The following is a 25,982-nucleotide window of genomic DNA, read 5'->3' as shown; positions in this document are numbered from 1 at the left end:
ATTTGGGGCAGTTTGTGCATTTGTAGCCTTTGGGGGCACTTTGTGGCTTTGGGGGCACTTTGTGGCTTTGGAGCAGTTTGTGGCTCTGGGGCACTTTGTGTATTTCCCACGAGCCTGGGGAGCTGCAGATCACAGGCAGATGCAGACCACAGTCCTGGTGCTTGTGGGCAGCAGCAGCTCACTTGCATTTTCTGTACATGGAACCCCTAAAGCTCCATGATGAGCCTCGGCTGGGCACTCCCAGTGCCCTATCCTGAGCCTGGCCATGCCCTGAGCCTGCTCTGGGCTGGCTTTCCCCTCCTCTGCCATGGCAAGGTCTCACCTTTGCCCAGGGGTTTGTGGTGGGTCACCCTGCCCTGGGTGCCCCCGAGGGTGCCTCTGCTGGGTCAGGGGTGCAGCTCATCCTCCTCCTCCTCCCTCCTGTGCCAATGTCCCGGTGCCACCTGCCCTCCCCTGGGACACCCAGAGCCTGGGGAACAGCACTGAAACCTCCCCTCAGCCTGCTCAGCTGTGAACAAGCAGCTTTGATGGCCCTTCCCTCAAAGATACGTTTTGTTTTAAGTGGTGGTTTTGTTTAAAAAATGCAGTTTAGTGATAAGTAAATCGCTCTCGTTCCCTCCTAATGATAGAGTACAGTAATATTGTTAAATTTGCTTTTCCATTTATGCACCATCATTTTGAAATCAGATCTGAAAACATCTTTTACCTTCAAACCTTTATTTTGCCTTCCCTTTGATTCCTGGCTTTTATTATCCATATCATTTAATTACACATAGCAGAACCCCTGGGAAGGAGGGGTTTTACAGCAGCTCTGGCTCGGGCTCCGCTGCAATTGTGCTTTTCTCAAAGCTTCATTCAGCATTTCAGTGCACCAGGGCTGTTCTCACTCCTGCTCAAGTCCCTGCTCTGCTGCAGGTGCAGCTTTTCTGCACGGGATGGATCAGCCCAGTGTGCCTGGGGCTGCCCAGAGTGGGACCAGCCCTCTGTGCCCTCTGGGCACTGCCACGCTGCCCAGTGCCACACCTGCCTTTGCTGGTCACACTCCTGCTCCTGCCTGCGTGTCACCCTGGTTTTTTAAGATTTTCTAAGCCTTCTAATGTTGACATTCTTGTAGTGAACTTTCTCACACACTTTCTGTAAATAACTCATTGTTTTGCATTCCTTTGTAGAAGAAGAGTTGATGGACTGTTGGTTTGTCCAGTGTCATTGGAGAGGTGGCATTGTCACCCTGTCACTTTTAAAAATCTATAAGTGTTAGAGTCAGAAAATAAACTTCCCTCTTCCTTCACCTGGAGAACAGCGGTGTGAGCTTGTGTTCTTTCATGTCCTATAGTGGCAGGTGGGGCTGGGGGCTCTGGAAGAGAAGCAGGAGGCAGAATGAATTGCTGATGTGTTCTTGGCCAGGGGGCTTGGCTCTGTCCTGCCAGGTGAGGGGCTGGCACCTGCCCAGTTGTTGGGAAGGATGAAAGTTTGACAAGAAAGTCTCACAGATATGTGTGTGCTTGGCAGAAAGATTTTTTAAATGTAGAATCTGATGAAGGAATAGAGATGGAAGCAAGTTTTGATACAGAAGAAAAGAATTGCAGAGCCAGTCTCACTGGATAGCCAAGGAGGCAAAGGGCGTGTAAGTTAGAAGGGATTTTATGGCTTAGAGCAAAGGATAAACCAACCCCAAACAAGAAGATATTTTTACCAGCAGAAAGAGAGCACAGGCAAACAAGGCAGCAAATGTGGCAAGCAGGAAAACACCTGGGAAATGTCCCCCTGCCCAGCCTGGATGTCCCAGCTGGCACCAAGTGCTCCCAGCTGAAGCAGTGCTGCCCTGAGGATGCTGTGTGTGAAGGGGGAGCTCCATCCTCCTCAGCACCCGAGGTGCAGCCTGGAACCACCTGCGGGTGAACCCCAGCCTCTGCCTGCTCTGGAGGGAAGTCAGGGCTGGTTTCTGTGTGCAGTTAGGAATCAGCAGCACTGGAGGGCTCAGGTTGGCTCTTTGGCTCAGCTTTGCATTTCAAAGCGGGCAGGATGAGCAGTTGGATTGATATTTATGGCAGCACACAGGAAGGCAGATCAATGCTGCAGCACCCCCTCACCGTGCCCAGGAGCCAGGCTGGAATTACTGATGGAGCTTCCCAGGAATGATGGGCAATAATCGGGGAGATGAAAAGAAAACAGAGAGAGAACAGAGGCAGCTCAGTAAATCTGAGGTGGATCTGCTGAGTAGGCAGTGCTGGTGAGCGTGGAGCTGCAGTCAGTGATGCCTCTGAAAATTAAATATTCCTGGATCTGTGTGCGTGGTGCCATTGGTAATTAAATATTCCTGGATCTCTGTGTGTGGTGCCATTGGTAATTAACCATTGCTGGGTGTCTGTGCATGGGCTGTGCCATTGATAATTAACCATTGCTGGGTGCTTGTGCAGGGGTATTGCCATTGATAATTAGCCATTGCTGGGTGTTTGTGCACAGGTATTGCCATTGGTAATTAACCATTGCTGGGTGTTTGTGCACAGGCTGGCCCATTGATAATTAACCATTGCTGGGTGTTTGTGCACAGGGCCATGGTTAAAGATGGGTCAGTCCAGGAGCTGCTCTGTGTGCTGGTGTTCACAGGGGTACCAGGACCAGGGAAGAGATGAGAATCTTGATTCCATGTTTCAGAAGGCTGATTTGTTATTTTATGATATATATTATAAGAAAATTATATACTAAAACTGTATTCAAGGAATAGAAGAAAGGATTTCATCAGAAGGCTTGCAAGGAATAGAAAAAAATAGAATGATAATAAAATCTTGTGACTCTCAGAGAGTCTGAGCCAGCTGACTGTGATTGGCCATTAATTAGAAACAACCACATGAGACCAATCCCAGATGCACCTGTTGCATTCCACAGCAGCAGATAACCATTGTTTGCATTTTGTTCCTGAGGCCTCTCAGCTTATCATGGGGGAAAAATCCTAAGGAAAGGATTTTCCATAAAAGATGTCTGCAACAGGGCTCTGCCCTGCACTTTGGGGTGCTGGAAACCCCAGAGGGTCCCTGTGACACCCATGGGAGCTGTGCCAGGGTGGGACACCCACTGCTGGGTGTCACCTGGGCCCTCTGGCACCAGCTGTGGTGAAGGAGAAAGCAGCAGAGACACGGAGGGCGATGGTGGCAGTGGAGAACAGAGAGCAGATGGGATTTTGTTTGGAGAGGGAGGAGGAGGATGTGCCATGGATTGGGAATGAGGGATTGGAGCTGCCCAGGAGCAGCTGGTGGCTGTGCCCAGAGCCCAGGGAGCTGTGCCAGTCCCAGCCTGGGTTCTCCATCCTGCAGCAGGGGCTGGGTGCTCCATCCCTCCCCAGCAGGGCAGAAGGTGCAGGAGACATTGTTTAAAGCATCTGCTCCAGTATTTCTGAAGCTGTTGCTGGATTCCTTCCAGATGAATCTGAATTGGAAGGTGTTGCCAGTGCCAGATGGAGCAGGGATATGTAAGGGAGGAGTATGAAAGGCTTGGAATCAAGGCAGTGGCTTTAAAGGCAGCCAGGGAGAGAAGAGCTTAACAGGCCTTGAGGGGCAGGAACCAGAGAGCTGCTCCTTGGTGGGAGAGGGACATGAAAGGAGCTGAGACAGGGGATCAGGCAGCTGCAGGGCAGGGCAGATTCAGGGCTCTTTGGTCTGGATGTGCCTGGGTCACTGCTCTGAGCACTTCAGCTCCATTTCAGCCAATTAGCCCTGCTGCAGCTGTGATGGGCAAGGAGGGTGAGAGCCAAATTCTCCTTCCTGCCCCAGCCCTGGCCTGGGAGGCTCTGCTCCTCATCCTCTCCTTTCCTGCCCCTCCTGCTCGTTCCAAACCATGGAATCCTCCAGGCTGGAGAAGCCCCTGAGATCCAGCCCAGCCATTCCCCACCACTGACCACATCCCCAGGTGCCACATCCTCGTGAGCTTTGTCCTTTTTCAGGGATGGTGATTTCACTTCCCTGGGCAGCTGTGCCAGGACTGGGCAAGCCTTTTGTGAAGGAATGTTTCCTGCTGTGCAGTGTGAACAGCCTGGGGCTGTTCCTTGTGCCCTGTTATCAGTGTGGGGAGCTGGGGCTGCTCCTTGTGCCCTGTTATCAGTGTGGGAGCCTCCATGCCCTGTTCCACTGCTGCTCCTCCCTGGCTGGGCCTGTTGGAGCCCTGGCATTTGGGTACCATACCCTGGGGGAAGGGGAAAGGATCTCATGGTGCTGGGTTGGGACAGGAGGAGCTCAGGCTCTGTGCAGACCATCCCTGTCCTGTCCATGAGTGTGATAAATTGAGGCAGGAAGAGCTCAGGCTCTGTGCAGACCATCCCTGTCCATGAGTGGTGCTGGGTTGGGACAGGAGGAGCTCAGGCTCTGTGCAATCCCTGTCCTGTCCATGCGTGGTGATGAATTGGAACTGTGGGTGCCCATCTGAGGGAGGCACTCAGTGCACATCTCAGCAGAAGCAGGCTCTAATTCCATGTCCACCCTGCAGGAGAGCCATCCATAGCAATTATCCCAAGGAACAATTCCACGAGCCTGTTCCAGTTCCCAGGCAGTGTCCCTTCTGGAAACACAAATCTCCTGAATACACTGGGACTGCTTTTCACCCCCAGAACTGTTATTTGTGAAACTCTTCTTTCTTGGCATTACCAGGGAAATGGTGCTGCTGTCAGAGGCTGCATTTCAGGTTTATTTCTGTTTGTGCAATGTGTAATGCAGTGTCCAGCACTTCCACAGGAGTTTGTCAGCCCCACCACAGGAAGGGATGTGTCATTATTCAGACAATAGCTGTAAGCCATGGCATGGGGCTCGCTGACAGCCAGCAGGAGCTGCTGCACGTCCCCTGTGCTGCTCGGGGGTGCCCCAGGGCCAGCCCAGCCCTGCTCATGGCCAGGTGTGAGTGCCCCGCAGTGCTGCTCTCCGGTGGATGGAGGATGGTGTGACCAGCAGGTGGAAGCAGAGAAAAAACCTCTCCAAGGCTCCGGGGTTTGCAGGCTGCTCCCAGGGAATCAACCTGGTGTTCAAAGCTGGAGATGGAGTCAAATCCTGCAGCATTTCCTGAGCTCTGCATCTGCTCCAGCACAGCCTCATCCGGGTGACTCTGAACGGGGTTTTTACATTTTCCTCTGGCACTGATCATCACCACAGGGCTTTTTGCTTTGTTTGAGTTTTCCCTGCTTCTGTATATCCTAAGCACCAGGAAAACCACTCTGTGCTTGCCCCTGTGTTTGTGCTGTTTGTTTTGTTGTGCTGCTGTTCCTGGAGTGTGAGAGATCTCTGAGCAGCCCCAGGCTTGGTGCAGGGCTCAGTGCTCACTCAGGTCTGGAGGCAGGACAAGGCCAGGTGTGGTTGTTTCAGGAGCCTGGGGTATCACTGAAAGCTGGGTTTTAACAGGCATTTAACTATAAGCTAAAACACAAGTTCCACCCCAGCATGAGGAAGAACTTTCCACGGAGGGGGCAGAGCCCTGGAGCAGCTGCCCAGGGAATTGTGGAGTTTCCCTCTCTGGAGAATCCCAACCCCACCTGGATGTTCTGTGTCACTGCTCCAGGTGACCCTGCTGGGCAGGGGCTGGGCTGGGTGGGCTCCAGAGCTCCTTTCCACCCCCAAATATTCTGGGATTCTGTGATTTGTCTGCTGGAAGGTGCTGTGGCCTTGTCCTGCCCACTGCTCCCACCTTTCCTTTCAATTGGGAAGGAAGAGGGGTCTGCCCCAGCGTGAGGATGGGAGGGCTGGCAGAGGCTGTGCTTGGGGTGGCTTTGGGGTGTGCTCATGGTGTCTGGCCATGGCTCTGGTGGCCTTTGGGGTGTGCTCATGGTGTGTGGTCAGCCAGAAGGGGAATCCAGCTCTGTGACCATCACATGCATTGGTTTCCTTGGCTGGGAGCTCAGCTCTGGCTGGGATGTGGATGTGCAGTGCTGGGTAATTCACTCAAGGTACACACCAAGCTCTGGTCATGTTCAGGAGCAGAAATGGTGTTCTACCCTTGTTCTGAATCAGAGTAACTCAATCATTTATCTGAATGCACATAGTGGTTCTTTTTTCCTCAGGAAAAGGTTTCATTTCTTTGTCATTGCAGAGTTTTTAGTTTTATCATTTCCAAGTGTTGGCTGTGTTTGCAGAGGGGTAAAAAAGCATTGCAAAAGAAATAAATACCAAAATGTAATGCTTTATGCATAATAAAAGTGCATTTAAGCTCTAACATGTCATATAATCATTCAGCCATGCCACAGAATGATGGATTCCTGAGCACAGACACTTCAGAGAGGAGTATCAATGTGAAATCTGGAATGAAGATCCCAAAGCAGGAGCCAGCTCATTGGTTTAATGGCTCTTTCTGTTTCTCTGTGTTCAGAGCTGCACGCTTGGGAGTTCAGGGGATCACAAACCTCCCTGGGCTCGGGCTCTGCTGAAGGAAACTCCCTGTGGATTTTCCAGCAGGATATTTATACCAGGAGGGAAAGGCTGCTTTTGTTCTTAAAATATTTACAGATTTCTGTGATTTTCTACAGGGGGAAAATTAACCTTGTTAGTGTCAGCTGAGGCGTGGTGGAGCTCTCCAGCAGTTGCTCTCACTCCCTTATTAGGGAGATCTTCTATCAGCCCGGCTTTATGGCTTGTAATGGAGCTGCTGGAACAGCAGTAATTGGGCAAATTAGTTTGGACGGTGGCATTAATATTCATGCATCCCTGCAACAGCTCCCTGCTAATTAGTGTCTCTTCCTGCTCGATTGTGGTGGCAGAATGGCATGGGATGAATCTCTGGGGTTACCTGTGCTCAGAGTGGCAGCAGTGAGCTGCAGGATGCTGGAGCTGCAGGATGCTGGGGCTGTGTCACTCCTAGGAGGAGCTGCCTGGGCTGTGTCAGCTGCTGTGGGGCTGTGGAGACCCAAACCCAGCTGGGGCTGGCAGAGTCAACTCTTCCAGCTCGATGATGGGATGGGATGAATCTCTGGGGCTACCTGTGCTCAGTGAGAGCTGCAGGCTGCTGGGGCTGTGCCGCTCCTGCAGATCTGAGGACCATTTGTCTCCTTGGTGCTGAGCACCCCTCTGGGGATGGAGGATGGGTTTGCCATTCCCCGTGCCTGGGGTCCCAGCAGAGCCCCCTGCCCTGGCTCTCCCCGTGTGCAGGGGATGGGAAAATGCAGCAGCGTTGCAGTGGCTGCTCCTGAGCGGGGATGTCTGCACTAATTCATTGATCCAGGCTCTCTGTAGGGCTGCTCTCAGTTCACAGAGCTCCTTCCTTTGTCTCCTGTCCCACCTGTGCAGCCTGGGGAGCCACCCCCAGGGATGTGGGAGCACCCACTGGTGCTGGCACCCCACACCAGCACAGAGAACCCTCCTAAATTCCTTTGCACCCCCTTGGCAGGAAGGGAGGCAAAGTGCTCAGCTCAGCCGCTTTCCCAAACAAAGGAATAAATAAAATAAAGCCATAAGTGCTCCCAGCATTTCTCTGCAAAGCTTGGGAGGAAGAACTAACGAGAAAATGCTATTAGTTCTATTTTTAAAGAGTTGAGAGCTCTGCGATGCCATGGTGATGATGGAACTGGTGTAAGCACCTGGCTGATAAAGATCTCCTGCATGTCTGGGCTAATGCAGATGGACCGGGGCACTGGGGAAGTGCAGAGGATTCTGTTTATCAGCTTCCCTGGCAGCTCTGTTATCAAACACGGTGGTTCCCAAGCTGTCAGAACTGATGGTAACATTTCTAGAGTTTCTGCCTGGGGAAAAGTCTGCAGGGAGGCAAATCCCACAAGTGATGTGGGGGACTGGGAGTGGGGCAGGGACCTGGCCAGGTGTGCAGCCAGGTGTGTGCCACCTGTGCCCCTCTGGGGGTGTGCTGCCTGTGCCCACAGGTGTCACCCCTCCCCAAGGGGCACCTGGAGCAGGTGCTGCGGCAGTGGAGAGGGCTCAGAGCCCCATGAGCAGCTGGGTGAGGATGTTTGGGGGATGTTTGGGGCCCAGGGAGGTGGCAGCGCCCTGGCCATGGGACAGAGCTGCTGTGGCACTGTCTGTGCCAGGCAGGGACAGTCTGTCCTGCTCTCGGTGTGCCACCAATACTCAGCAGCCTCGGGACCCTCCCCAGCCCTGTTTGGGAGCGGGGGCAGCCGGGGAAAAGAGAGAGGCTGGAGGCACTCGGCTGTGACCACATAATGACTCTGTATACAAATTAGATGGATTCACAGCGTGCTTATCTAAATGAGGTTGCCATTTTACAATGCTAATTTTCCTGTTGGTTGCATGTGATACCGGAGCACGGCTGGTTTCAAAAACCCCATTGCAGGGCCGTGCAGGCTGCGGGCCTGGGCAGAGCAGAGCTTGGCAAGGGTGCGGGTTTTGGGCAGGATGTGCAGGTTTTGGGCAGGATGCGGGGCCGGACAGAATGAAGGTTTTGGGCAGGATGCGGGGTTTTGGGCAGGGTGCGGGGCCGGACAGAATGAAGGTTTTGGGCAGGATGCGGGGCTCTCACAGCCCGGAGCTCCGAGGCCGGCGGGCAGAGCTCCGCTGCAGTAATTAGCAGCCGCTCTGCAGATCTTGATGAACAATGCACAGGGGGTTTGTTCCTTTGCGCCGTGCTTCTGCCCTCCAGAGGGATAAATAACTGCAGGGAAGGGAATTGCAGGGAGATGGGATGAAGGAGGAGGAAACAAAGGCGGTGTGCGCGTTCCTGAGGCTGGGATGTGAGGGGCAGCGAGGGATGGGAGAGCCGAGGGCACGGGTGGCGTTCCCAAAGCACCCCAGCATCCATGGGACGCTGCCGTGCCTCGGAGCAGGAGGTGCAGGAGACTTTGGAGGAATGTCTGGGGTTCCGTTTGTCACTCGGGGCTGATGCCAGCTGAGCACAGGGAAATGAGACAGCCCAGCTCACCTGGGAAAGCAACAGCGGCGTTTGGCATTCCTGGGGCTGCTGCTTCCCTTTGGATTCACCACATATTTCCATTCTCCATCCCCCTTCTCCTGTTGCTGTCCTCTCCCCCTTATCTGTTTGTGATAAACAGAGATGCAGGAGTGATTGCAGGGCCGTTCATCCCCCGCTCCCCCGGCTGTGTTTGCAGCAGCCAGCACAGGATGCCCCGCACAGGCTGCTCTGTCCTGGGAGCAGAACACCGGGTCTCACACCATCCCTGCTCACTGCAGCCAGCACAGGCTGCTCTGTCCTAGGAGCAGAACACGGGTCTCACACCATCCCTGCTCACTGCAGCCAGCACAGGCTGCTCTGTCCTAGGAGCAGAACACGGGTCTCACACCATCCCTGCTCACTGCAGCCTCTGCTGGCTCTGCTCCATCCTCCTGTGGCCCCTGAGGGGAGCAGCTTGTTCAGCACCTCGCAGGATCAATCCCTCGGGAATCCTGAGCGCTGCCAGCACCAGCAGCCTTTTCGCAGAGCATCCTGAAACACTCGGTGCTTTCCAGAAATGGCTCTGCACCTTTCATCCTCAGGGCTTGCCAGGGTCACAGGGATCGCTTTCATCTTCCCAAAGCTCCCTGCCCTGTGCAGGGATCAGCTGGAGAGCCCTGCTCGGAGCTGCCAAGGAAATGCTGGGCACTGGGGCATGGAAAGGAGGGCAGGGAAATAAATCCTGGGCAGTGGGACAGGGGAAGGAACAGCAGGGAAATCCTGGGCACTGGGACAGGCAGGGAGGGAAGGGCAGGGAAATGCTGGGCACTGGGGCAGGGAAATAAATCCTGGGCACTGGGGCAGGGGAAGGAACAGCAGGGAAATCCTGGGCACTGGGACAGGCAGGGAGGGAAGGGCAGGGAAATGCTGGGCACTAGGGCAGGGAAATAAATCCTGGGCACTGGGGCAGGGAAGGAGCAGCAGGGAAATCCTGGGCATTCACTTTTTTCATGCAGAAAAGCCAATTCTTTATTCCCATGGTTCACATCTCTAGGAAATATCAGAAGGCACTGTGTTAAACCTAACTGGTCAGCAGTTCAGTGAAACTCAGTCCCTTGCTTGGGACGGGCTACTGAACATATCTATCAAATTTTCTCTCTCTAGATGTGTTGACATATTTTCTTCACTGATTCTTACGGAACAGATTTCTTGTTTTTACAGCTGTAGACTGTTTTTCTCTACAAGAATAATTTGTTATGTTATTCTACTAGTTTTTCCTTATGAGAAATTACAAGCCTGTTGGTAATTCAGCAGAGCAAGGCCTGCTTTTATTAGGCCTTTATTTTATAATATCTTTACCTGTATGTAACAGGAGTCATGGGAAGGAAGGGCAGGGAAATCCAAGAGCCCTTTATTTTGGTATCTCAGAGCTTGAAGCCAATTTTAGGTGCTGCCTGGGGCCCATCCAGTGTCACACAGCCCAGCTCCAGGTTTGTTTGTTGGTGTGGTTTAGGATCAGTTTTCTCTGTTGGTGTGGTTTAGGATCAGTTTTGTGTTTGTTGGTGTGGTTTAGGATCAGGTTTGTGTTTGTTGCTGTGGTTTAGGATCAGATTTGTGTTTGTTGGTGTGGTTTAGGATCAGGTTTGTGTTTGTTGGTGTGGTTTAGGATCAGGTTTGTGTTTGTTGGTGTGGTTTAGGATCAGGTTTGTGTTTGTTGGTGTGGTTTAGGATCAGTTTTGTTGTGTTTGGATAGTGGTGTGTGTTTAGGATCAGTGTTTTTGGGTGTTTAGGTGGTGTGTGGTGTTAGGATCAGTTTGTGTTTGTGGGTGTGGTTTAGGATCAGGTTTGTGTTTGTGGCTGTGGTTTAGGTCAGTTTGTGTTGCCTGTGGTTAGGATGAGTTTTTTCTTTACACAGTTGTGTTGGCTGGGTGGTGGGTTTGGTTGTTGATGGTATTCAGATTGGAACCTTTGTTGGGTGCATGTGTTTGTATTTCTAAGGAAGCCCCTATTTTTAAGGCAGCTTTCCCTGCAGGTTCCTGTTCCCCAGTGCTGGCTCTGGGCTGCCCCAGGCAGGGCAAGGAGCTGCTCTGGGTGGTTTCCATCAGGGTGCTGCAAGGCTGAGCTGTTAGAAACCTTTATAAAAATAACAGCATTTCTGTATCTGGCTGTTCCTGCATGAGTCCAATAGCATGGCCCTTAGAAAGTAATTTGGATTAATTAGAATGTCCGGGCACTTTTGCGATAAAGACATGCAGAGTAATTATCCAGTGTCCAGAATAATCTATTGAGCTTGTGAAGTTTAAGTCTGAAAATTATTCTCCCCTAAGTATTCGTCTTTCTCACTGTATTTCTGTTATTAAATTTGTTTTCCCACAAGTTAGATAAGAAGAAATGTAATTATTTAGCTGGCAAGCTCAATGTCGAGGTGAAGACAACCAGTGAAGGTAAAAGTGTGATTGCCTTGTGGTTTTCCCTGTAATAATGCAGAAATATTTAGATATCTGTGGAATTACATGGTGATGATGCACTTTGTGAAAGGCCAGAGATGAAATATAAGGGAATAAAAGGTATAGATATTCACTGGAAGTCCATTATACCCTATAACTCTTGGATATGTAGTGGGAGAAATGTCAAATGCAGATTTCTCCCATAATTACAACCCATTCTCGCTCACATCGCTCTCACTGCATTTTCTCACTCTCCTTTATACCCAGGCTGTGTCCTGAAGGACCTTGTTCTGTTCCTGATGCTCAGAGGACACAACAGGCCTTTTCACTTGTGATAATGTTTATTTTGGATTAAAGAAAATATGAAATCAAAGGCAGGCTAAATATAATCCCTCAGTGTCCCTGGTGGAGCCGTCCCAGGCCCGGGTCAGCCGTGCCTCCCACACTTCTGAAGGAATTTTAAATGCCTGGGACTCGAGGAGGAGATGGCTGAGATGGCTGACCTTGCAGATGATGGAACAGTTTGTCCTCTCTGAGCCCCTCCTGGCTGCTGCTGCCGCTCCTCGGTGCAGGGGAGCCCTGGAGGGGCTGGGAATGGGATGGAGAATCCCTGAGGAGCTGGGCAGGGGCTGCAGAATCCCTGAGGAGCTGGAAGGGGCTGCAGAATCCCTGAGGACTGAAGGCTGGAGATCCGAGGAGCTGGCAGGGCTGCAGAATCCCTGAGGAGCTGGGCAGGGGCTGCAGATCCCTGAGGAGGGCAGGCCAGAATCGCTGAGGGGCTGGGCAGGGGCTCACCTGAGCAAAGGGGGCTCAGGGGCCCCGTGGCTCTGCACAGCTCCTGCCAGGAGGGCACAGCGGGGGATTTGGGATCTGACCCCAGGAACAGGGACAGGAGCAGAGGGAACAGCTCAGGCTGAGATGGGCAGGCTCAGGGGACAATTTGGGGACAGCTCTGTGCCCCCTGTCCCACCTTGGCTCTGTGCAGGTGCCCTGGCACAGCTCTGTGCCCCCTGTGCCCACCTTGGCTTTGTGCAGGTGCCCTGGGACAGCTCTGTGCCCCCTGTGCCCACCTTGGCTCCGTGCAGGTGCCCTGCAGCGAGTGGGGCTGCCAGGAGCCCTTGGGTGGGGGATGTCTCTCCCTGGTGTCCCTGGGGCACGGCAGCAAGGGTGCTGTGCCCACCAGGGCAGGTTTGTGCCTCTGCTCATGGATTTGGATCCATTTTCCAGCCTGGCTTGGTCAGCTCCAGCTGGAGTTAGGTGAGCACATCTCACCCTGGGCTTTGGCTGTGGCTGTGGGGACACCTCGGGGGAGGAGGAGGAGGAGGAGGATGAAGCTGTTGGGGCTCACAGGTGTGGGTGAGCAGGGCTGCAGGGAGGTCAGGCAGCAGCTCACACATATTCTGTATAATTCCCAGCTCTGCTCTTGCCTCCAGCTCTTCACAAAGTGCCACTCCAAACCAACAGTTTAAGCTCAAGCAGAACGGTTCACTCAGCCACAGTGTGGGCACATTAAAACCCGGGGGTTTTTATTATTTGACACATTTTTAAATTCAGAAATACTTTCAATATTGCACGGAGGGAAATGAGCTCCAGAAGGCCTGTTTAAAACATCATTTACTGCTTGAAAGGCAGCTGCTTCCCTTGGGGTGTCAGAGATCCGGGGGGCTGGAGAGATCCCATTGTCTGAGGCCACTCTGACATTTGAATGAGAACAGGCTCCTATTTCTGCAGTAGCTGCTCACTGGAAATTGTTCACAGAACTTGGGTTTGCTCACCGTGCTGCTGAGCTGCCTGCCCAAAGTTTAACTGCACACTGAAATTAGAAATGACCCCTCAATGCAGGTAAATTTGTACTGCCAGATTTTGGATGTGTTACTGTGTCAGGGCACCAGGGCCAGAGCTTTATTCTCCTTGGCTGTCAGACTCTTGGCTATATTGAAAATTCAGGAATAAATACTCCAATCCCAGCCTCACTTTCCAGGACAGGAGCGTGGATGCTCTCCTGGGAATGCAATTATTGTATTATACAGTAATGAGCCGTGCTCACAGCCCAGCCACAGCTCCCACTCAGCCCAATAACTCACAGGATGAGAGCTTCCCCTTGTTCCACAGTGCAGTTGGGCTGGCTCTGTGTGTCTGTGTGAGGATTGCTTTCACAGAACTCTGCCACAGGAACGGGTTCTGCCTCAGCCTGGCTGCTGAATGAGTCGTTACTGCTGTTGTCTTCATCGGGCTACTTTCAAAATCAATGAGATTTATGCTTGCAGATTAAAAACCTTTTAAAATATGCACAGACAATATAAGGTTCAATTATCTGTTTGGGATGAATGGAGCAGTGTGTACACATAAATAAAACATAAAAGCTGCTTCGCTCTGTTTATATTCTGCTCCTGATTTATTTTCAGAAGAGCTGGAATCGGTGAGTCCGTGTTTGGATGTGGGAGCTCCATCCCTGCAGGGATGTGAGTGCTGGGTGTCCGTGCATCCCTCTGGCTCCCCAGCTCCTGGGATGCAGGCAGGGATGGGGAATGGTGCGCGGGGAAGGAGATAAAACCAAATCACCCTGAGCGTCTGCCCAGCACTCTGGATTAAAGAAAATATGAAATCAAATTTGGGTGGTGACAGGAACCCTTCTGAGAATGCCCTGACTGCTGTAAATCTGAGCACCAGAGGAATGGGAATAATTTTTGGCATTTTTAAGACCTTGCAGGGTGTGTTCAGGGCATGGGAAAGGCACACAAGCCCTTCCTCTCCCTCCATTGTGCACAGAACAGACACAGAATGGTTTGGGCTGGAAGGGACCTTAAATCCCATCCATTTCTCACCAAGCTGAATATTTCACGTTAAAATATTAAATGGGGAAGTGTCATACTTGCCCCTGTGCCTTTGCCTTCAGTGCCAATAATCCCTGAGGTGCAGGAGATAAATTTCCCTCTTTGGGGTGGGAGAGGTGTTTGTGCAGGAGATCACAAGATCCCTCCAAGAAGGGTGGCTGCAGATAAAGGGCATAGAAATAGTAATTAACAATTATAAATTAGATTTTTGCCCAATATTATTGAATATTGGGCAAAAATCTAATTTATAATTGAAACACAGTGCAGATAAACCAAGAGAAATTAAAATGGGAGTCATAGAAATACCAGTTAATTTTATTTCTGAGAAGTGCTCACTCAGGATCTTCATGATTACATAAACACAGCTTTATTCACAGGGAGGAATTTGCACACCCAAATTAGGCAAGTGTGTATCTAAAACTCTTTTTCCATGTCAGTAGGATGGAAAGTAAAGCATTTCAGTAAATAATTCATGCCCAGGAAAGCATAAATGGCTGAGTCCCCATCCCCAGTATGTGAGCATGTTGAGACAGGGGCGATGTCCTTGTTTATTCAAGGACAGTTTTATCTCCAGCTTTACAAGGGTAAGGTGTTTATTTTTGTGCTGTGACTCATTTTCATTACAATTTTGCGTCTCCTGGTTTCAAGGCAGGTTCTTCCAGTCCAAGGTTCTTTTAGCATTAAAAGCTGAGAAATCCCCCCCTGTTTTTCTATAAAAATCCAATCTGTGCCATGAGCTCCTCCCTGTCACGAGCAGACCTTGGTCCAGGCACAGGTCATCAGGATGAAATGCAGGATATCTCACATTTATGGACACCTCTCACTGTACTGGGTGTTTATGATCCTTTCTTCTACTTTCTGAGCTGATGAAGTGCTCCCATGAGCCATGTGGACAGTACTAATTGCTGTAATTGCTGTCCCTTAATTGCTGCAATGATTTGTTTCAGGAGTGCTTTCTCACTCTGGGGAAGGGAGCAGGAAGGACCCTGTGGGTGCAGAGAAGGCTCCCAGTGGCCAGTGCCACTCAGGATGGCTTTTCACGGATTTTCATGGCAGTTGTGGTGGGGATGGGATGGGTCTGTGTGCCTGGAAATGGGCTCTTTTCAGGCTTGAAATTAATTAAACTGAAATGTGTTCAATTAGAAAGGCAGTTGTTTGAGAAAGCCAAAGTAGCTTTGGAAGTGTTTGTTCCAGTGACGGGCTCCATCCACAATAACAATGGTAATGAGGAGTTTTTAAAAGGGGATTTTAGAAGGCGTTGCACCATGGCAGCTTTATGCTGGCCCTGGCCAAGGAGGGGGAGATGGAGCTCAGGGGGCTCACCCCACCCAGCTGGGAGGGCTGGTGCAAGGAGCCCCTGCAGGTGGAACCAAAATTCAGGGGCAGGAGTCACTGCTGGGTTTATTTCTTTGTGTTCCCTCCATTGCTCAGAAATATTTGCTGTTGCTCCTGAAAGGGATTTATTTACATGAAAACTTTCCTAATTGCCCTCCCTCCCTTTCTCTCTGGCTGGGGCAGCCCCTGGGGAAATGCTGAGCTCCATCCACTGGAGAGCAGCAGGAGGATCTGCTCCTGTTACCTTTGCAAGCTCCGACCTTATTCAGTGTTTTGGGTGAAATTTCCACAGAATCACAGCATTTTTTGGGCTCCAGGGAGCCTAAAGCTCTGCTCAGCCCCCTGCCAAGGGCAGGGAATAATTCCCGTGGGTATCTGGATTTCTAGAGCTGCCTGCCAGGTTTCCTTCCTGCTCAGAAGGCAAAGGGGGAATGAGAAGGGTCTGGAGGGGTTTTGCCCAGAGGAAATAACCAGGGAGAAACTTGAGTGAGCTGAGCTCCAGGCAGGGGAATCAGCTCTCTGCAGGATGCTGGGGCTCTCTGTCCTGCACTTTGGGATGGGATGGGGCACAGGAGGAGCTGTGCTGACTGAGGATTAAACCCTGACCTGATGCATTTCTAAATGAATGCATTTAAAAACCCAAGCCCTGAACAGCACCCAGGCCGTGCCTCACCCATCAGCTCACACAGAGCTCTGCAGCTGGGAGCAGGCTCCAGGCAGCTCCGGGGTGTGAATTTGGGTGGTTTGGGGGGATTTGCAGTGTTTGCAGCCCGACTCTGCCCTGCCACACGTGGTGGGCTCAGGAGGCTCTGCCAGAGCAGCTGAGCTCTCCCCATTGCCAGGAAACCAGAATCAATAAAACTTCCTGGGAAACTGAAAGTAGAAATGCAGCAAACTGTGAGCCTCATCTTGCCCTGCTAGCAGCTCATTAATGTCTCAGCAGGGGCACTCCTGCATTATCTTAATTGCTCAGGTCCTCAGGGAAATTGCCTTTCTGAAGCTCCTGGCTGCTGTCAGTGCCTGAGGTGGGTCAGGTGCACCTTCCTCATCATCTTTAATGAGTGGCTCAGCACAGCAGCAATAGCTGATGGTGTTTGGGGTGTTTGCAGCACAGCAGCAATAACTGATGGTGATTGGGGTGTTTGCAGCACAGCAGCAGTAGCTGTTGGTGTTTGGGGTGTTTGCAGCACAGCAGCAATGGCTGTCGGTGTTTGGGGTGTCTGCAGCTGGGGCTGACTCTGGGGCAGAGGCCAGGCTTTGGCAGTCCTGCAGCCCAGGGAGGGCTCTGTGTGCTCTGGCACTGGGGTTTGTGTTCCAGGTGAGCAACTCAAACGTTCTGACATTTTTCTTGGAAAAAAAGGGTTCGTTGAGCAGGGAGAGGAGGAGGAGGATATGGGGCTGCATAATAACACCCAGTGAGTCTGGAAGGGAAACTGGAACAGGGAATTTGTGCTTCAGTGAGGTTTCTTCTGAGCTGTTTCGGTCTGTGTTTCACTGGGGTTTGCTCTGAGGTGACCTGTTCCAGGTTGTATTTTAGTGGGGTATTTCACTGCTCTGCAGTGACCTGTTCCAGGTTCTTTTTAGTGGGGTTTGCTCTGCAGTGAGCAGTTCCATTCTGTATTTCAGTGGGTTTTTCCCTGAGCAGTTCCATTCTGTATTTCAGTGGGTTTTTTCCTGAGCAGTTCCATTCTGTATTTCAGTGGGTTTTTCCCTGAGCAGTTCCATTCTGTATTTCAGTGGGTTTTCCCTGAGCAGTTCCATTCTGTATTTCAGTGGGTTTTTCCCTGAGCAGTTCCATCCTGTATTTCAGTGGGTTTTTCCCTGAGCAGTTCCATTCTGTATTTCAGTGGGTTTTTCCCTGAGCAGTTCCATTCTGTATTTCAGTGGGTTTTTCCCTGAGCAGTTCCATTCTGTATTTCAGTGGGTTTCTCTGAGCTGTCCCAGTCTGTGTTTCGCTGGGTTTTTCCCTGAGCTGTCCCAGGCTGCTGCTGGGCTGGCTGCTGTGGCAGGAGAGGCTGAGGATGCTCCTGTTTGCCTGGGGTGTTTGTGCTGCTCCTGCTGCAGCTGCTCTCCTGCAGGAGCCTGAGCAAGACAACAGGAGTGACCCAGAGACAGCTCTTCATTAGCAGGAGAAAATGAAATAAATGAAGAATAATGGTCAACGTTAGAAATAAATTAACATCAATTAATCACTGACTAAGACAGTGTTCCCAGCATTAATCATTCCCCCTTGCTGCCAGCAGAGCATCAGCCAGGCTCACACATGTGGAACCCTGCATGGTGTGTGCAGAGGGAATGTGAAGGAACAGAAATCCTGCTTCTTCCAACTCCAGTTCTGAGTTGATGATAAAGAACAGACTTTACCAAAATGGGAGAAAAATAAAATGGTGAAGAGACAGAAAATGTTTACCTGGAATACTGAAAAACCCTGAACAGAGCATTCTGATTTCAAAGTCTGATTTAAAGGATTTAAAGCTCTGGCTGTGCCTTGCCCTGCCTGGAGCAGGGACCCTGCCCAGCTGCCCGTGGGTCTCTCTGAGCTGGACAATCAATTTTTATTTTCAAGGGCATTTCAGTGCTGGCAGGAGCTGGGGGTGCTGTGTGGAGCTCCCAGATGGGCAGCAGTTGGATTTCAGCTGGTTTTTACCTGGTGGGTGCCCAGTTTGGCCACGGGGATGCTGCTGGTGTGCATGGGAAGCTGGGCAGGGGCAGGAGGTGCCTTTTGCAGGTGTCTGAATGGGCTCTGCCCCTCTGTTTGCAGTTTTGTGGTTTGCAGTCCCTGGCACACACACTGAAGGACTCTCTTTCTGTGTTTGAACAGAACAGGAGAATTCTACTTGGCACATTTCTATAACTTCATGTTGCTTTTAGATATCCTGTTAGAAACACTGGTAAAACACCTCATATCTGCTTTTTATACTCCCAGTGATTGAAGCAGCCAGCAGCAGTTAATATTTTATGAACAGTGGAAAAAGATTTAAAATCCAAAAGGTCTCCTTAGGAACATAAGCAATGCAGCAGATTCTGTAGAAGCTCTGCTTGTTGTGGAAGTGCAGAATGTGTTCCTTTTGATTTTGGGTTGGAAAAGCAGTTGTTGGCAAGGTGGAGTACAAAGAGGTGCCATGGATAAAACCTGATATTTCAGCCTCCCTTTTATGCTGATTGCAGAAAGCAGCCCTTGCTCTCTGTGGGCCAGAGGTGCTGAGCCCTTGCAGGGCTCGTCCTGGGGCAGTACAGATCAGATTTGTTCTTCTGAGGAGGCAGGAGCTGGTAAATACCTGTAGGTGATAAACACTGTGCAGTGGTGGTGAATACCTGTAGGTGATCAATACTGTGAAGTGCTGGTAAATACCCATGGGGTGATAAATACTGTGAAGTGCTGGTAAATACCCATAGGGTGATAAACACTGTGCAGTGATGGTGAATACCTGTAGGTGATAAATACTGTGCAGTGCTGGTAAATACCCATAGGGTGATAAATAAACTGGCAGCAGCTGGTTCCCAGCTTTATCTGGGTAACTGGGAGCAGTTGGTTCCCAGTTTTATTGGGATAACTGGGAGCTTTATTTGGCCAACTGGAAGCAGTTGGTTCCCAGTTTTTCTGGGTAACTGGAGCCAGCGAAGGGTTGCTCCTGTCCCTGTACCTCATAGGGGAACGTGGTGCAGAACACAGCAAAGCCAAAGCTCAGCTGAAGCCAGGAGCTTTAGCTGCTGCTGCAAGAAGTGCCATGAGTCTGTGAATGTGTGTATTTATCAGAAATTGTTTCTTTCTACAGATCCCACAAATCAGTTATGCCTCAACTGCCCCCGAGTTGAGCGATGACAGGCGCTATGATTTCTTCTCACGGGTGGTTCCTCCAGATTCCTTCCAAGCACAAGCAATGGTGGACATTGTGAAAGCTTTGGGATGGAATTATGTGTCCACTTTGGCATCTGAAGGGAATTATGGAGAAAAAGGAGTGGAGTCCTTCATGCAAATTTCCAGAGAGGCAGGTAGGCCGTGCTGCTCAGCAAGCCATCCGTGTCGTGTTGTGCTCAATGTCATCCTGTGTTCCCAGAGCTCACCTTTGGTCCTAAAGCTGCTCAGCTCTCTGCATTGCTCTGCCACGGCTCCTGGGTGTTGTCATTCCTAAACTGCTCGTGGAGGGTCAGAGAGGGGGAGCCCTCAGTGGGTTTCAGTCATTTCTGGGGGATTTAGAGATCCTGAGTTGTGCCTGGCTCCTGCTGCTGCCCTGGCTGAGCTGTCCTGTGTGGGCATGGGCACAGGGCAGGTTTGGGAAGGCTGAGCTGCTGTGTGTGTCTCCATGGGCTGGAGCTGTGCTGTGGGCTGCTTCCAGCCTGGCTGGTGCCACCGTGGGTGCCCAGCTCTCCATGCCAGCCTGGTCTGAGCTTGGGTTTGCTTTGGCATTGCCCTGCCCAGCTCAGTGCAGGGAGCTCAGAACCTTCCCCTGGAGGCTCAGGGGCTGCTGTGTGGGGTGAGCCATGCCAGGCCTGGGTGTGAGCCCTTGGCCAGCTGGTTGGCAATCCAGACTTGTGAGGGTTTGGGAGCTGCAGTGTTTGCAGCTGATCCCTGTGCTGGGGAGGAGAAACAGCAGAGGATGGGATTCATTGCTGGTGATGAATGCAAGGGCTCTGCAGGTAGAACCATCAGCAGGGGCAGGGCAGGCTCTGCTGTGCTCCCCGAGTGGGACTCCCAGGTGTCCCAGCCTGGCACTGCCTCAATGAAAGCAGCTCGGTGCCCAGCTCAGTGCCCAGGCAGGGCAGGAGCTGCTCTGCCCAGGCTGGTCCATAGCACTGGCTCTGTCTGCAGGGACAGCCCCCAAACTGTCCCAAACTGCCCCAAACTGATGGATCCCTGCTGGCAGCACCTGCCAGGGAACAGGCAGAGAAAGTCACTGGGCTTAAAGGAAGGGGCCTGGGAGAGGGGGAGCTGGAATTGTTTCCTTATGCTGGTGTCACAGGAGGAACCCACATTTGCATAAATTCTTCTGTTCCTACAAATGCATATTTATGTGGTATTAAAGCAAATGGGTTTGGATTTAATACAGCAGGAAGTGACAAATGCCAGTGCTCATTGGAATTTAAAATTGGCTTTATTTGCAAATATCCACTGTTGCAATCCCATGCCCAAAATGTGTTCCCTGTGTGAAGGGCAGGCTCTGGCTGCAGAGCAGGGTCCCAGTGTCTGGACCTGGTGCAGAATGACATTTATTCCATGAGCTGCCCATGCAGCCAGCACCAAACTGAGCCCCTCAGACAGAGCAGCGCCTGCAGTGCCTGCTCCCCTCAGCTCTGAGAGTGCAGGGGATGGAGGTGATGCTGGGGATGAAGGCTCTGACAGGGATGCTGCCTAAAGCTCCTCCTCGGAGCCAGGATGGGATAATCTGATCCCTGGCTGCTGCTCAGCTCCCTGTGCCACACTCACACAGCTCAGGGGAAGCTCTGACAGGGTTTAATTCCTGGGGCCTCGGGTGCCCCAGGGGAGCCTCAGGGTGGGTATTGGTGAAAACTCTGTAAAGAACAGGCTGGGCAGGCTGGCAGGGACTGCCTGGGGCAGTGACAGTGACGGGCACCAGCCCTGGGAAGGGCCAGGAAAGGGCTGGGAATGGCACCTGGGTGTGACCGTGTTCACAGGGGTCTCAGGTTGAGGGAAGAGACGAGGCTCTGACTCCATGTTTCAGAAGGCTGATTTATTATTTTATTATATATATTATATTAAAACTATACTAAAATAATAGAAGAAAGGATTTCTTCAAAAGACTGGCTAAGAATAGAAAAAGAATGATAACAAAAGTTTGTGTCTCAGACTCTGTCCAAGCCAGCTGACTGTGATTGGCCATTAATTAGAAAGAACCACATGGGACCAATCCCAGATGCACCTGTTGCATTCCACAGCAGCAGATAACCATTGTTTGCATTTTGTTCCTGAGGCCTCTCAGCTTCTCAGGAGGAAAAATCCTAAGGAAAGGATTTTCCATAAAAAGATGTCTACAACACCCAGGGGCAGAGCTGGGCAGGGGATTGGGCAGGGATGGGCAGCCCTGTGCAGAGATGGCAGCACGGTCCCTCCTGGCTCTCCCTGTGCTCCCTTAGGAGCAGGCAGATCAGAGCGAGCCCAAAGCTGAGCCAGGCCAGAGGGAGCAGGGCTGGCAGCTCCCAGAGCTCCCTGCCATCTCCAGGCCCTGTCCCTTGGCACAAGGGCAGCTCTGCTCCATAGGCACCAGCACATTTCCTGGCTCTGCCTGCAGTCTGTAGCAGGTTAATTATCCTAAACACAGAGTTTCATCCAAACTCGTGTCTGATCAGCTGGGATCGTAGGGAATCTGAGGATCAGTGGAAAGTGCTTCCCCTGCTCAGTTTTCAAATATGCTTTGGCACATAAAGACTTTGCTTGATCCTCTGAGTTAATAATTCTTCACAAAGTGACTTTTATTATGAGCACTTCAAGCGAGTTTGAATATGTCATTGTGGCAGGAGATGAAGATTTGAAACATGCTCTGCAGTCTGTGGGATTAATAAATTAGGGGAATGGTCTAATTATGGGAAATCTAAAGGACAATTTCAGATTATTAATGAAACTACTGAATACTTGAATTTCAAAGATTAATTCATCTTTGATTTTTTTTTTAAAGATTAATCTGTACCAGAAGGTTAATTGCTATCTGTAAGAAATATATATATTGAAGTCGTTAGCAAAAGACCACTTGAATGCCTCCTAACAGATAAATGAAAGATCTGGAGTGCATTTATGAACGCTCTGCTCTCCCCAAACGGCCCATTGGCACAGCTCAGTGGGGTTCTGCTGCTCTGCACTGCAGGATGAGCGTCCCTCCTTGTCCTGCTGTGCTGGCCTGGGCAGGGCTGGGAAGGGATGGGGAGAGCTGGGGAGGATGAGGAGGAGCTGGGAGGATGGGGTGAATTGTTGGATGTTGGGCTGAGCAGTTGGGGCTGCCCCAAGGAGCAGTGAGGATGAGGTGAGCTGGGGGAGGATGAGGAGGAGCAGGGAGGATGGGCTGAGCTGTTGGATGTTGGGCTGAGCTGTTGGTGCTGCCCCAGAGCAGCACAGTGAGGATGAGGAGGAGCAGTGGGGATTTGATGAGCTGTTGGACGTTGGGCTGAGCTGTTGGATGTTGGGTGAGCTGTTGGATGTTGGGTGAGCTGTTGGATGTTGGGTGAGCTGTTGGATGTTGGGCTGAGCTGCTGGTGCTGCCCCAGAGCAGCACAGTGAGGATGAGGAGGAGCAGTGGGGATTTGATGAGCTGTTGGATGTTGTTGGGCTGAGCTCCTGTGCTGCCCCAGAGCACCAGGCTGGGCTCAGCTCTCCCCCTGCAGCCCCTTGGGCAGCCAGGCAGGCTCACCCAGCCCTGGGCTCAGCTTTGGGGCTGAGCAGCAGAGCCAGGCTCTGGCTGAGGGCTGGGCTCCTTGCAGGGTCACAGAGCCCGGGTGTTGGTGGGTGTGAGGGCGCACAGGGGGGGCTTTGGGGAGGTTTTCAGACCCCTCCTGGGGCTCAGTGAGCTCCCCTGTCCTTGGATGTGTTCAGTCACTCTGCTGTGATGGGAGTAGCCTTTCCTCACTCTCCTGGGATCCTGCTTTCTGGATCAAATACACAAAAACAAATGGATAAAGCACTCAGAAAATCGAGTCATTTATATCCAAGCACTTCAAGTGTTTTCCATTTTTCTTCCCACTTTTCCCAAGCACCCAGGCACGTGTCCTTTCAGTGTGCACTGATGTTAAATAACAACATTATGAAATCTATTGTTCTCCCTCCTGTTGTCACATAACAAATGTTTTGGCATTTCAGAACAAACAGCCAGGAAGGATGGCTGTCTGAGTTTGTAGTGGCTGCAGTTCTGTGCCCAGCCTGGCAGGGTTAATGAGGTTTCCTGTTAATTGTGCTGGGCTGGGAGGAGATGCCCTGGCCTTGATCCTCAGGAGCGTTGGGGTTGCAGTGAGAGCAATTCCTGGAGGAACTTCTGAGAGCAGGAGAGCAAAACCTGTCCCTGGGAGTGCTCAGAGCTCTTTGGGACCTGTGAGCAGGGCAGAGGAGGGGCTGAGCTCCCTGAGGGGCTGCCTGGAGCTCAGAGCTCCTCCTGTGCCTGCCTGGGGTGCTGCAGTGGTTTCCCATCCCAAACCCCTGTGGCTGCAGGGCTGTTCCCTCCTGGGCCTGCCAGGGGTCCTGAGGGGCTGCTCTGCTCCCTGCCAGCACAGGGGGGATGAATCCCAGCTCCCTTTGCAAACATCCCTTTCTCTTGGACTGCACAGGCTGAGTCGGCACCAAACACAAGCACACTGGTAAAGAGCTTGAGTTAAAACCAAATCCAGCCCTTGGTTCCTGGTGACAGAGGTATTTCCTTCCCTTTAACCAAATGCAGTCATTGGCTGCCAAGGGATAGAGGTATTTCCTTCCCTTTAACCAAATCCAGCCCTTGGTGCCTGGTGATAGAGGTATTTCCTTCCCTTGGTAAAAACATCTTGTTTGAGGTGGGTTTATCCTTTGCTCTAAGCCGTAAAAACCCCTTATAACCAACAGACCCTTTGCCTCCTTGGTTATCCAGTGAGACTGGCTCAGCAATTCTTTTCTTCTGTATCAAAACTTTCTTCCATCTCTATTCCTTCATCAGATTCTACATTCAAAAATCTTTCTGCCAAGCACACACATATCTGTGAGACTTTCTTGTCAAACTTTCATCCTTCCCAACAACTGGGCATCAGGGGGCTGTGAGGACATGGACACGCAGTTTGGTACTGGGAATTAGGGGAGATGGGGAGGAAATGGACACACAGTTTGGTACTGGGCATTAGGGAGCTTGAGGAAAAGATGGCCTTGAATCTTGGGGAGGAGAAGGGGAAAGGAGAGCTTGGGGTTAGAGAACAATAAGAGGAACAAGTCTGGGGAAAGAGCAAGGGAGGAACGGGGCTGAGGAGAGGGAGGATGAAAAGCTGCAGAACAAAGGTGACACCAGCGGATGGGGTTGCAGAGATTGAGCCATGGCTGGGAAAAGTGTCTCCAGGAGTAAGGAAGCTTTGCCAGAGAGTGAGTGGGCTGGAAAATCACATTTGTTTGATCACAAAAAAAACCTGATTTCAGGAGCAGAATTGATTTGATTGTGCAGATTTAAAACTTCTGGAAGATAAGGCAGGAATCCTTCCCAGAGTGTCTGTTTTGTGCTGGGGCAGGGAAAGCAGCCTGCCTGGAGGTTTGGTGTGAGCCCTGCTCCTCATTGCTCCTCATGGCTCTGCCCAGGGTCCCTCAGTGTCCTGCTGCTCTGGAGCAGGCAGGGACCAGCCCAGTGCTCCCCAGACGTGGGTTTGCCCATTTATCATTATTTCCAGAGCCTGCCTTCCTGCAGGCTGCCAGGCTGGGCTCCTGCTGCAGCAGCACCCAGGGGCTGGGGCTGGCTGAGCTCTGAGCCCAAACCCAGCAGCGTTCTGCTTAAAACCTGAAGGATTTCACTGAAATGCTCGTGTTTAAGAGCAGGGTGCAGATGTAGAGCAGCAGGGAGCTTTGTTTGACAGCTCTTCACTGGCGTTTCATTGCTGTTTGTGTATTTCTTTTAAAGCCAATTTTATGTCCAGGCAAAAGCAAGTCTAGACAGATTGTCTAAAAACTTTTATTGGCTAATTAAGATTATACTGCTGGTATATCACTGCTGGATAGCAGGGACTCTGCTTAAGGAATGGCCTCTATTTTTCACAGTCTGTGCCTTTTGCCAAGTTTTCCTTTGTGCCTTGGAAGGGCTTTTTTCATATCTGTTTCAGTGTCCAAAGCAAATGCCACTTGGAGTCTCATGTTTGAGCACCTGAGCCTGGATCAGGGAACCAGAGCCCCTCGGTTTTGTGCCACAGCCCTGAGCACTGGTGGCTCTGTGCAGGCAGGGGATCCCTGCCAGAGCTGGGGCTCAGCCCTGGCCTGGGTGTCTGAGCCAGGTGGGACAGGGTGGCCCTGGGAGTCCCATCCCTCTGGCTGTCAGTGGCATTGATCTGATGGTATTTATTAACCTGTGGTTGCTCAGGTTCCTGAGCCCTGATCTGCATCCCCAGTCACACACCCAGCCTGTCCCTGGTCCCAGTTCTGCATCCCCAGTCACACACTCAGCCTGTCCCTGGTTCCTGATCCTAGAGCTGCATCCACAGGAGCAGAGCTCTGTCCCAGAGCTGGTTCCACAGGAACCCAGCCTGTCCCTGATCCCAGTTCTGCATCCCCAGTCACACACTCAGCCTGTCCCTGGTGCCAGTTCTGCATCCCCAGTCACACACTCAGCCTGTCCCTGGTCCCAGTTCTGCATCCCCAATCACACACTCAGCCTGTCCCTGGTTCCTGATCCTAGAGCTGCATCCACAGGAGCAGAGCTCTGTCCCAGAGCTGGTTCCACAGGAACCCAGCCTGTCCCTGATCCCAGTTCTGCACCCTCCGTCACACACCCAGCCTGTCCCTGATTCCTGGTCCCAGTTTTACAACCACAGTCACACACCCAGCCTGTCCCTGTTCCCAGTCCTGCCCCCACACCCAGCCTGTCCCTGTCCCCGTTCCCAGCCCCAT

General features: G+C 51.6%; 1 protein-coding gene across 4 annotated transcripts in view; it reads left to right on the top strand.

The window, feature by feature from the left end:
- The window catches only part of GRM7 (glutamate metabotropic receptor 7), a 157,802-nt gene that overhangs the window by 46,911 nt on the left and 84,909 nt on the right, over window positions 1–25,982 (top strand). For all 4 annotated transcript variants that reach the window (XR_010441855.1, XM_064724457.1, XM_064724458.1 and 1 more), the window contains exon 2: window positions 19,216–19,432. Coding sequence is in view for 3 of the 4 variants with exons in the window: in XM_064724457.1 (XP_064580527.1) it covers window positions 19,216–19,432 (217 nt within the window). In the remaining variant the exon portion in view is untranslated. The remainder of the gene's footprint in view (window positions 1–19,215; window positions 19,433–25,982) is intronic.

This window comes from Zonotrichia leucophrys, chromosome 12 (assembly GCF_028769735.1).
Source record: "Zonotrichia leucophrys gambelii isolate GWCS_2022_RI chromosome 12, RI_Zleu_2.0, whole genome shotgun sequence".
In the NCBI taxonomy this organism is placed as follows: Eukaryota; Metazoa; Chordata; class Aves; order Passeriformes; family Passerellidae; genus Zonotrichia; species Zonotrichia leucophrys.
This window is presented reverse-complemented; position numbering and strand designations above follow the sequence as displayed.